Raw genomic sequence first — 12,211 nt, 5'->3', positions numbered from 1 at the left:
CGATTTGATTTGAAACTGTCTCATTGCTATATGTTTATCAATAAAACTTTGAAAAGAAAAAAAAATAATCCCTCTAAGAGTTACATAATCTTACTGGGCCATTTTTGATAGCCACAGTCAATTCTTGAATTGTGGATACAGAGCATAGATGGTTCTATTGATTTAGTGTTAGCTTTTAGCAGATGAAAGATGGGTGAGAGGAAAATTTATGAGAGCTAGGAGGTTCAGGGTGATAGCTTCAATGTCATTGAAATGAAGGTCTAGAAAGTCCAAAGCCAAATGACATTTCCAATCTTCAATTTTCAATTGTGGGAATTAAAAAAGGACAAAGTTGATAGACTGAAATAAGATTACAGGGGCCAATGAATAGCAAATCCCTTAAGAGTCAGAGGATGGTTGTGGTGAAATTAACTGAATCAGCAAGCGAAGAGGCAACTATAGTAAGTTGAGAATGCAGATTGCAGAACTGAGAGGGCCTCCTAGGAGTATGTGGTGGATTGGCAACTGGTGGTCAACTTGTAGCACCCAGCTGAACTAAACCAACATGACACTGGGCATAGAAGGCTCACATGAGGATTGGTGCAGCAGCACAAAAGGCAGAACTAGAGAGGAAGAAGTTTATTATTATTATTATTATTGTTATTATTATTTTTTCACCCATGATTCATTTATTTATTATTTTTTATTGAGAAACAGCAATGAGATGGTTTCAAAACTGATTAGCAGGACAGTTTCAATAATTAATACATTGCATTTTGTTATCTTCCTAGTGGTTATTCATAGTACAAGATGTAGACATGATATCCTGTCCAAATGCCATTAATACAAATCTTTCTTATTGAATTAAGAAAAAGTAATTGTATATCTATCCCAACTATTTTGTATATACAGATACAAAATTGCCCTTCATTTGTATCCCCTTTTTTGTTTAATGTTATTAGTATTACTGACATGGACTAACACTTAAGGAAGAAGTTCAGAAGCTGTAGAGAGCTGTTTGTTCTCCTGAGGAGCTTGTCACGCTGGCTTTCCTGATGAACTCAGATGTTCTCATTGTCGAAGGAGCTGAGGACCTTGTTGTCACCGAGAATGGCTATGCTTCACTTGGGGGGATCTCTGGTCCTCACTTTGAGAATTGCTTCCTGGCTTCGGAGGGATTGATGGTGCACTGCTCAATCTCTTGGAGAACCTTGTTGTGCGGTACCCTGGTATGAACTCAGTTGTTCTCATCCTCAGAGGAGCTTGGGACCTTGTCACTGAGGATGCCTTGTGGTACTTTTTGGGGGAGCCCTGGTTCTTACTTTGAGAATTGCTTCCTTGCTCTACTGCAGGTCCCTCAGGCTGGCAGCACAGATCTTTCATCCCCCTCACATGGACATTCTAGCGTCCACCACTGACCTTTCTCAGTGCAGATCTATAAAATAGGCCTGTAAACGACATTGTCATGGGCTCTTGGCCTCCACTTGGACTTGTGGGTGGCACTGTCATGGGCTCTAGGTGTTCAGCGGGACTCATGCAGGACATTACCTTGGGACCCAGGCACTTAGCTGGATTCTTTGGTCTTTAGTATGTGGACAGTTTTACTGCACTCTTTTTGTACACAACTCTTCAGGTGACTATTATAAAAAAATTTATAATTAGGTGTCCTATATTGTACTGTGTTCCCCTTGCAAAACCCCAGAGTATGACAAATACTAAATTAAGTTAAGAAAATATCCTAATTAGGCATATGATGTTATTATGTTATATAAATCAACAAGATAGGTTTTAAAATAAGCATCATTCTTAAGATAAAAGTAGAAAACTTTTATAACACAATTAGTAAAATATAACAATGGCATACATTTTGATATGTGCACAGCATAAGTTACATGCCATGCCTCTGGTGAGTTTAGTTTCAGGGATGTGGATAGTAGACTGGGGAGAGGCATGCCTGCAGACAGGATTGCTCAGGCTTCACTGAAGCAGAGATAAGGAGTCTCCTATTTGTCTCATCTGGCATTTTTCACAGGCAAGTAAAGTCTGTCTGAGAGGCCTGTGTTCAGAGACATCCCAGAGGACCTCTGAATGGGGCAGCTTTTGCAGCAGGAGTCCCCAGTGGTTATGAGGGCAAGAATAAAGTTTTACAATTAAAGAGAGAATGCTAGAATATTGCATTTCTTCTGAGTATTTTCTTCTTTTCTCCCTTAAATTTCAGCCTATTTCCTAGAGAAACTGAAAATATTTGGACTAATCATGAGTACAGTTTCTGGAGGTACTTTTTGATGTACAAAATAGTCACCTAAGGCGCTAGCGTTTCCTCCACTGGCTCTTGTTTTATGGATACTAAATGGAATGTGCTTCCTTGCAGGATTCCAGATAGCAAAAAGCATTGCCACCCAAGAAGATTATCCCTGTGATTCTTCTGGGAGCACTTTAATAAGGAAATTTCTTCTATAATGTAGGAATGCAAGGAAGTTCATAATTCCTTACCCCTCTGGATATATTTTACATGTTTTACACCTAACAAGGGTACTTTGCCGGGGGTTCATTTCTCGGAATTATGGCTGGCTCAGGTGTTTCTCTCTCTATGATGTCTTACCTGATCATTCAACAAAAAATCATATTCTTCTTTTCAATTCCTGTAGCACTTTAGCTTTCAGTCTCATGGTATTCATCATTTGCAACCTTGAAATATAATTATTTATGCACATAATTTGTCTCTCTGTTAAGACTGTGAGCTTCAAATGAATAATTTGTTTGAAATCTTTGTTATGTCTATCACTATTTATTATAATTATTTATAATTATCAAGCATTTAATATAATTATTAAGCATTCAGTTGTTGAGTGAATGAAATTGTGAGTGAATGAAGTTGATTCTGCCACATTTCTGTGGGCCTGTAGACCTAGAATTATCTCTGATTTTCCTAACACATGTTATCTACAAGCCTGAAAGAGTACCACCCATCCAGTGCTGCTGTTGTAGTGAGTGTGCTATTCTATACCGTATTCTGCCAGTGCTGTGTCACCTTGAAGATTGTTTGTAAATTAACTATGATAATCTCATACAGGCTGGTTGCTTAAACTTCTGGTACAGAGGAAATGGGTCGGTAAAGACATGAGCCTAGGAAAATTAATCCCATGCAAGCTAACACCATAAGTGCTTTTAGACAATTTTTTTAAGCGTGTGTGTGTGTGTGTGTGTGTGTGTGTGTGTGTGTGTGTGTGTTGAGAAGTCTTATAATGACAGATTCTACTTCATACACTGCATGCAGTGGACACAGATTACAGTATGTTTTGTTGAACAAAAATTGAAACCGATGAAGGTAAAATAAAGAAAAATTGGAGAATCGCATGTGTCTCGTAACTTGGAAGAATCCAGCAGAGCTGGCTTCGCATTTCTGTGGAAAATGATTGGAGACTTGCTGGGAAATCTAATGTTGTCAGAACACATTCTTGATTATGATAAGGCCTTGTAACAAAGCTCCTTCAGTTTTTAAGGACCTTTGCCAGGAAGTCCATAATTCCTTGCAAAGGAATATAATAGATACTTATTTTAGAGGAAGAGCCAACAAAACCTTGTGAGGTGTGGCATGGGCTGACAGTGCTGTGGGGAGTGAGCTCCTGGAACACTGGCGTGTCTGTGACTACAACACGGAGGGCAGGAGGGAATGAGCAAGAGAAGATTCACTTAGGCTTTAGGTACGTTGAATAAAGGAGCTGCTAACCATAAGACACTGGAAAAGCTTGGTGCAACTTGAGAGGAAGCTCAGGACTCGAGAGAAGTGCAGGAGATATTTGCATAGAGGTTATAGTTCAAGCTCTGAAACAGAGGTAGAGGTACAGAGTCAGAAGTTTAATAGGGAATCACGGGAAGCATTTTCACTAAGCGGACCGAAGGAGTAGTGCACCATGACTCAGAGCACTTTTAGTGTCATCTTAGACTTTGTTGAAAAAAGTCACTGGCCTCTGCTAGATGTTCTTAATAAATTCCCAGACATTGTTTCTGGCAAAAGATTGAATTAAGCACAATTTAAAGCACTTGATGCAACAATCCTGTGTTGCCCCATGATCTGCTCATAGTGGAGGGATTCAGGACAGTGTGACGGCCCAGCATATCCTCAGAGTTGTTAGTGTTTAACTGGCAAACAGACCATGTCTCACTAAATCTTGCTGAATTATTAGTGCCTGAAAACTTCTTGTGACCAGATTCATGCCAATTTGGGCTATGACTAATGAGACAAATAAAAATGATGGGTAGTTAGTGTCCCTTCTTTGCCTACAGATGAATATTTTAGCTTTATACTATCCAGTCTTTGCATACAGGTCTGGGTCAGGGTGAGTTCTCACATTGGTGATTAATAGCTCTTTGGAATAATACCAAACCAATAAATAAGTTAAAAAATTAAGCTGGAATACCATTAAAAGTTTGTCTATTATGGAAAAATGTTTCAGACATAGAAGATGTCTTGGTTTGTTTATTAGAGTGATTTGTGGCTATTCGTCACACCCTCAAGTATATGCAGTAAAATCTCTTACGAATGCTGCCATTCTCAATGGATAACTGTAAGCTAAAATTCGTACCATGCATTGGTTTGCTGTGTAACATTAAAGCCATGTTTCATTTTCTTCTCTTCTCTTAGGTCTTGGGAGTTGATGACAATAACATGGGCGACGGCTGTTCTCAGAAGCTGGCGACCGTGAATCTTCTCCGGTTCCTATTGCTGGTCTTGATTCCGTGTATCTGCGCTCTCGTTGTTCTACTGGCCATCTTGCTCTCTTTTGTTGGTGGGTAATTTCGTTATGTAAGAACATGAAGTCAAAATTAAAATTAGCAGGGCTGGCCAAATAGATCACTTGGTTAAAATGCCTGCAAGCAGGCACAGGGCCATGGGTTCAATTCCTGGGCCTGCCATGCCAGCCCCACCCCGACCCCCAGGGCATGCTGAAATGGCAATTGAGACTGGGCATGGTGGCGGGGCGCGCCTGCAATCCCAGCTCTTGGTAGGCTGTAAACAGGCGGATCACTATGAGTCCGATCTAGTAGTGAGACCCTGAACACCCTGTAGACCCTTCCTTAAAAACAAACCAAAAAAGGGGGGAAATTAAAATTAGCGTGGTTTAGAATGGTGATTACTGCTTATCACTGAGTTAACCTAAATGGTCAAATAATAAGATTAGCTGTGGACTGTCTTAGGCAAATATGCAATTTCAACCGCTGTAATCACTGTACTGGATATTGTTATTAATACTCATTAATTAATTGAAGTCATTTACATAGTGATACTTGTTTGTAGGTACTTTGAAAGGCCATGCGAGCTCAGACAGTTAACTTAGTGCTTCTTATTCGAATGGCCAATAAATATGCAAAAAATGCTAAATATCTTTAGCCACCAGGGAAATATAAATAAAAACCATAAGGATGTTCTATCCCATCTCAGTCAGAAACATGGGAATTTAAAAAGATAACCTAAAGGAAGAGTATCTGTTAGTGAAGGGGAAAGGAACTGGGAAGAAGAAAATGAGAGCTAGGTAAGGGCAGAAGGGAGGGTGTGGATATGATGAAAACACAACATACGCGTGCAGGGAAATGGATTTTACCTTGAGACTCATTATTTTGTACAATAAAAGTGTTAATAAATGTGATAATAAAAACTAGTCCTTAGGTGCTCATGGTTGAGGAAAATATAATCATCCTACAAGGTGACTTATAATGAAGACAGAGTTATATAAAGGTGCTTTGGAGGAAGTCCTGCCTTATCAGGAGGTTAGCACTTTAATCTTTGTTACTAAGCTGAATGATAAGTTGTTAGAAGGCAGTAGTTCACGGTTACATTTGGTAGAAAAATGTCAAGCATATAGCAGAGCTACATGACACAGGCGATGGATTTAGGGAACTGGGTAAAAGTTTGGCAGGTGTGGGAACATGTGGCTTGTTGATAAAGTCAACTAACTTGGAATCTTTCACATCATAGTAAGAGGTTTGGGCTTTAGCACCTACCAATCACTGGTTTTCAAATTTAATCCCATGAAGTCATGGTTTTGAAGAGGAGGTTAAAGGATTAACTGTTTGCTTTAATTTTTAATTTAAAAAATCATTTATTTATTTATTTGGTACAGGGTCTTGCTACCCAGTTCTGGGATTACAGGTGTGTGCCACCACACCTGGTTTCCTTAGCTGGCTTGTCACAGGGCCAGCATGGCATAAGGTCCTGGGGATTGAACCAGGGTCTTTGTGCTTGCTAAGAAGGTGCTTAGACCTCCAAGCTATCTCCCCAGCTTATTTGCTTTAACTTTCATTTTTAAAAGTTAATTCAAAAACACACTCTAAATATTACATATGAAGGTTTAATCAGGCAGGACTCAGCAACCATGTAAAATATGTGACAGGTACATTTACTTGTATATGCATTTTAGAGTCTCTTTTAAATGAACAGTAGTCTAAGATTGAAAGGTGAACTCCTGGGAAGAAAAAGTAATTGCCATTGGTGGATACCTAGTAATATGAATCACAATTTTTTATTTTTTTCTACGATTCTTTAGATGCATGCAATCAGTAAGATAAATAATAACAAAATGATGCTTATGTAATTCTATTGCTAATGATTTTGAATTTTTTATTTTATCACAACTACCTATTATATTTTCATGTATTGGTTTCTATTCATTTGAAACTTACAAAGTAAGTTAATCATAGTAAAATAAGGGTCCTATTTATTGTGGGTATAGAATTTTATGTGATATTTTGAAAATAATACATTATCCTGCTATGTACATGGCAGATGGGACCTAAGGCCTCCCTTGGATACCAAAATCCACAGATGTTTAAGTCTCTGAGATTAGATAATATAGATGAAATATAACCTATGCAATCCTCTCAAAATAACCTATAGATTCCTTATTATGCTTAGTACAGTGTAAATGGTATGCAAGTAGTTATATTGTTTTGGGAATAATAAAGTCAGTGGATTTCCAGTGAAGATGCAGTTGTTTTGCCCACAATACTTTCCATTTGTGGTTGGTTAAATCTGTGACTGTGGAGGGAGGACTGTGTTATTTGCTACAAAAATGCTTGCAAAATCGCTGCAGAGAGGAGAAATCTGATCATATTTGTATGTGCAAAAACCAATAGTGCGAGATACCAAATTGGAGGCAAAAAAAAGGAAAGGTAGGGAGACAAGTTTGCACTCCAGCTAAATGAAAGGTGATGAAAGTTTGAAACAAGTCATTAAATAAACAGGCATCATATTGATGAGCTTTGGTGAGGAAGAGGAGAAAAACGACTCCTGGAGTTTAGGCTTTGGTAGCCAGGGGTTTCCTATAGAGGCATCCGTGCATGTGGAGAGTAAAGGTGTCAGAGTGTGGGCAGGCCAGTGGGGCACATGTGGAGTTTTGGTGTGTAAAGGTAGAGGTGCCATAGAATCGTACTGGGCGTGGATATATCTTGCACAATTCAACAGTACAGAGTGGGCCAAGGCAGGAACTCTGACACGTGGCCTCCCCAAGGGAATTTAAAGAGAAACTGAGGTGATGTGTATTATTTGGGGTATGAGTTGATCTTAGAATTTAACCCCCAGGCCACTGTTACAGATTTGGAGCTAGAAACACCCAACAGAGAAGCTGAGACAGGGGCTCCAACTGCAATTAAGGATGCATGAGTCAGTGGTAGCTAAAGCAGTGGGAATCATTAAACTGCATAGACACAATGTATTAATTAAGAGCTAGCACAACAATGGAAGATGCTAGAGTTTAATGATAGATACAGGAAGAAGAGAGAGTAGGAAAAAGAGGAAGAGTGATCAGAGAGGAGAGAAAAGGATCTGGGAATTCGGGGCTTCCTCAATGCCAGTGAAGGTGAGACATGTCAAAGTCAGAGAGTGACCAATAGGCCATGACAGAAAATGTGCCTCAGCTGCAGCGCCGCTCGGCCCTCTCAGTGCCCCTGGGGAGTTGCTGCTGTTTGGCACTCCAGTCAGAGTTTGACTTAACCGTCTCTGGAAAGGTCAGACTTAGAGCAGCATCCTTAGTCAGAGCCCTGGCATTCTGAAAAGTTTGGCTTCTTGCAGTACACTGTCCGGTGTTCAGCAAGCACTAAGATATTTCCTTTCATTCCCAAGGCCTGACAGAAATATGAATTTAAAACACACTTTTAAGTGTCCCAGTACTTAGAAGCTTCTGAGACAGAGGGTGGAGGGGAAATGGTATTAAAACAATGGTTAAAGCAGGTCACTTTTACTTATTAAATTTTAAAGGACAATTTTTACTGCTTTATTGAAATTTAATTGTTGTACTATACAATTCCACTGCTTCAGGTGTGTGGTTCGGTGACCTCTAATATGGATTTACAGAGAAGTCTAATCACGACTACAATCAGTTTTAGGACATTTTCATCACCTCAGAAAGAAATTCTGTATGCGTTAGCTACCACTGTCTTTCTTCCCTTCTCTGTACCCCGGCTTTAAACAAGCATAAGCTATTTTCGGCCTCTATAGATGACCCTGTGCTAGACATATCATATGACCATCTGTGATCTTTTGTGACTGGCCTTTCCTGCTTAGAATAATGTTTTAAAGTTTCATCCAAGTTATAGCGTAATCAATATTTTCTTTCTTTTTATGACTGAATAATATTCCATTGTATAGATATAATACTGTTTATCCATCAATTAATGGGCATTTGGGTTGTTTTCTTCTTTTGCTTATTGTGAATTATTCATTATCTGGCTATGAAGGACATGTATAAATTTTTATGCAGCGTTACGTTTGCATTTCTCTTGGGTATATACCAAGGATGGATTTTTATGTTGCTTACCTATGAAATTAGGGAGACTACTAATTTTTAGTAGTACAAATTGACGGGGCCGTGAGCTGTTTCTCAACTTACAACTTGGCTACAGAGATTTGGACTTCACAATGAGCACTCAGGTTTTGAAAGAAGTTCAGAGAGAGATTGGAAAGTAACAACAATCTTCAATGCTATTTTGTTTATATGTGGTAAAAGTTTAGAAAGTACAAGTCTCCCTGCACATTTTCAAAGGCATTCTTCTCCCAAGTCCTGCACCCATGATTTAACATCGCCACACTGAAGTAAATCTGTCTGAATAAACATTTCCTGTTTTATAGCCGAGATGTTCATTGTTGCAGTGAGCAACGCAACAGATTTATGTCTTTGTTTACAAAACCTCATGAAATTCTGCTTACTTTTAAAGGTGTTCTGTTCAGCTGAAATTCATAACTCTGTGATCTCCCAAAGTTTGTAGTTATTTCTGGGCCTGTGGGGGCTGTAAAGGAATCCTGTGATGTTGATTGTGTATAGGAGCTCCAGCTTGCAGAAGCAAAGCCATAATAATGACAGGATAGTGATTAGGGGAAGATAAAGAAGCCTGCTGCTAACAAGCGCAGATGTGCAGTCTGTCTCTAGTTTTGTCTGTTTTGGCTTCTCTTGTGCATGAAGTCACGTGGAGAAAAAGGTTCTGAAGAGGAGGGTTGAGCATCTCGAATACTTCTTTCGCAGCAGGCCTTCGGAGGGAGCAGCAGCATGGTGTGTCTCACCCGAACTCACCTGAGGCTGCGGAGGTGAAGCTTAGCTTCACATTTCTGCACTTGGTAGGGCCTTGAGTTGTTCCTCAACTTACAACTTGGCTAGAGATTTGGACTTCACAATAATCACTCAGGTTTTGAAAGACTTTCAGAGAGAAATTGGAAAGGAAGGCAGTCCACTGATACCTGGGATTTCATTTCTTTGGTGGTAATAGCCCAGCCATGAGTCATGTGCTGCAGGAGGAGGAACATGTCATTTAGTATTAGAAGGTCCAGGTTTGCCATCTCAGTCTTTCATTTATGGGCTATTAGCCTTTACATGTTTTACCTTCCCTGAGGGATGAGAAGCAATCATTTTGCCCTTCACAGTGTTGTTAGGAAAGTCAAGTGCAGCATTATTTGTGAAATTCTTTTGTAAATTTATAAATTTCATTATGAAGATAAATAATTTGTGTTTGCTTATGAATAGTTATTTTCAGATAATTATCTTACAACATCTGAATTGTCATAGTAATCTCATAATTGTCATAGTAATCCCATAATTCTATAATCCTTAACTCTATCATCCCATAACCAATAGAGTCTAATTGCTCGTAAAGTAGCTAGGGAGAAATACAAGTGACTTGGATATGCAATGTGATGACAAGTTTTACAGGGATTTTATACTTAGGCCTGAGACTTGTAGTCAGACACTAATTTATTTCTTAAAAGAACTAAAGGAGTGGGACCATCCAGGGCCCTCTGGACCCTCACTTCAGCCAGCAATCAGGCCCCGCATGTGAGTGGGACCTCCCAGGGACTGCTGGATCCTCACAGCAGCCAGTGTGCAGGCACAGCATGTGAGTAGAACTCCCTCTATCAGCCAGGCTCAGTGTAGAAAACTGTGACAGAACTTCCTACAGAGAAGCTAGAAGCAAGACCCACCCAGCTGACCCAGGAGCAGAACATCCTGCCAGTGTGGCACAGTGGGTTCACGTCTAAGGGCTGCAGCAGGAAGAAGTGGAGCACTGCAGCTAGACCCAAGCCACACCCACCTGGGTGAGTTTGAACTTGATAGATCCAGGCCTCGTGCTAAGGTAATAACTGCTCCAAAGCTCTACATCAAAGGCCAGAAGACAGTGGTATACCAAATGACAAAGAGAAGGAGCAAAATGCATTCTCAGGCCCTGAGTCCATCCAGAACAAATGCAGGAGACACTAGCATAGAAGAAATTGGAAATCACACACCTGAAATCTCTAAAATAATTACATTTGAAGTAAAGAAACAACTGCAGAAAGGTATAGAGGAAGTCAGATCAGAAATAATTTCTGAGCTAAAAAAAGAAATGATAACTATAATCAAAGAAGTACTAAGTGCTTCTAAAGAAGACACTGACTAAAAAAATAGAGGAGAATAGAAAAATGATGGAATCCTTGAATGAGCAATATAGGAAAGAAATAGAATGCAGGAAGCAGATTCAAAGTGATATACATGAAATTAAAACCTCAATCAAAAGCTGGCAAAACCATTTGAGTGAAAGTGAAAACAGAGTTTCAGACCTTCAAGACAACATTGCAGCTAGTGAAAAGGTAGGAAAAGATCTCTTAAAAACAACTAGGATGCAGGAAAAGATAACTCAAAATTTCAAGATGATGCAAAGATGAACAATGTGAGACTAATAGGCATCAATGAAAAAGGAGTCGATACAAATGATGTAAAAAGAATATGGGCAGAAGTAATAGCAGAAAACTTCCCAAATATGGGGAAACTATCTGACATTCAGGTAACTGAAACATAGAACTCCAAATAACATCAACCCAATTAAAATTACACCCAGACATATAAAAATCAAGAACCCAGAAATTCAGCACAGGAGCAGTACACTAATAGCCACTAAAGAAAAGAAATAGATCACATTTAAACGAAAACCCATCGCAGTAACGGCAGATTTCTCTTCACAAACCATCAAGTCAAGAAAAGCATGGAACAAAGTGCTATAAATCTTGCAAGAAAACAAATTCCACCCCAAACTGATATATGCTGCCCAACTCTCTTTCAAGTTTAATGGAGAAGTGAAATACTTCTATGACAAAGAATAAGTAAAGGATTCCATGACAACAAAGCCAACCCTACACAGATTACTAAAAAAGATTCTAGAGAGGGATTAAAATGACCACAACTCCATGAATGAGAATAGAAGGAACCCACCAAATAGGACAAGCAACTAAACATAGGAGAAAAAGAGGTTATACAATAGCAGCCTTTCATTTATTCATTTGTATACAGCAGCAAAATATTTCCATCAGCATACTCTACACATGGACTTCTCCTGCACCCTATGGATCATGATTCCATCTGGGTCTACAGGGTGGATATCAAGGAAATAGCAGTAGCTCAGTCCCATAAGGGACACCTGGTCACCAGTAAGCATCATGGACACTGTCCACATTCACCACATACTAGAACTTTGTGGGATATCCTATCCCCAAATTGTTAGAAGTGCTGGTCATATATTTGCCATTCCAGTATTTTTGTTATGTTTTATTCTTAGTAATCCTGTACTATCATGAAAACTTTTTCTTAGCTGATATTTTTGTATATGTTAACTAATCAAATATTGTGTGAGTACTCTGAATTAATCACATATTTGTACATATGATATACTACATTCTGGCCTCTTAGTTGAACTCACAATTTAATTTTAATATTTA

General features: G+C 39.1%; 1 protein-coding gene across 1 annotated transcript in view; it reads left to right on the top strand.

Annotated features, from left to right (window-relative positions):
* Positions 1 to 12,211, top strand: part of Corin (corin, serine peptidase) — a 303,897-nt gene that overhangs the window by 40,004 nt on the left and 251,682 nt on the right. Inside the window, exon 2 of the mRNA XM_023705996.1 lies at positions 4,625 to 4,769. Coding sequence (XP_023561764.1) covers positions 4,625 to 4,769 — 145 coding nt within the window. The remainder of the gene's footprint in view (positions 1 to 4,624; positions 4,770 to 12,211) is intronic.

The sequence above is a fragment of the Octodon degus genome, unplaced genomic scaffold (genome assembly GCF_000260255.1).
Source record: "Octodon degus isolate 3935 unplaced genomic scaffold, OctDeg1.0 scaffold00235, whole genome shotgun sequence".
In the NCBI taxonomy this organism is placed as follows: Eukaryota; Metazoa; Chordata; class Mammalia; order Rodentia; family Octodontidae; genus Octodon; species Octodon degus.
This window is presented reverse-complemented; position numbering and strand designations above follow the sequence as displayed.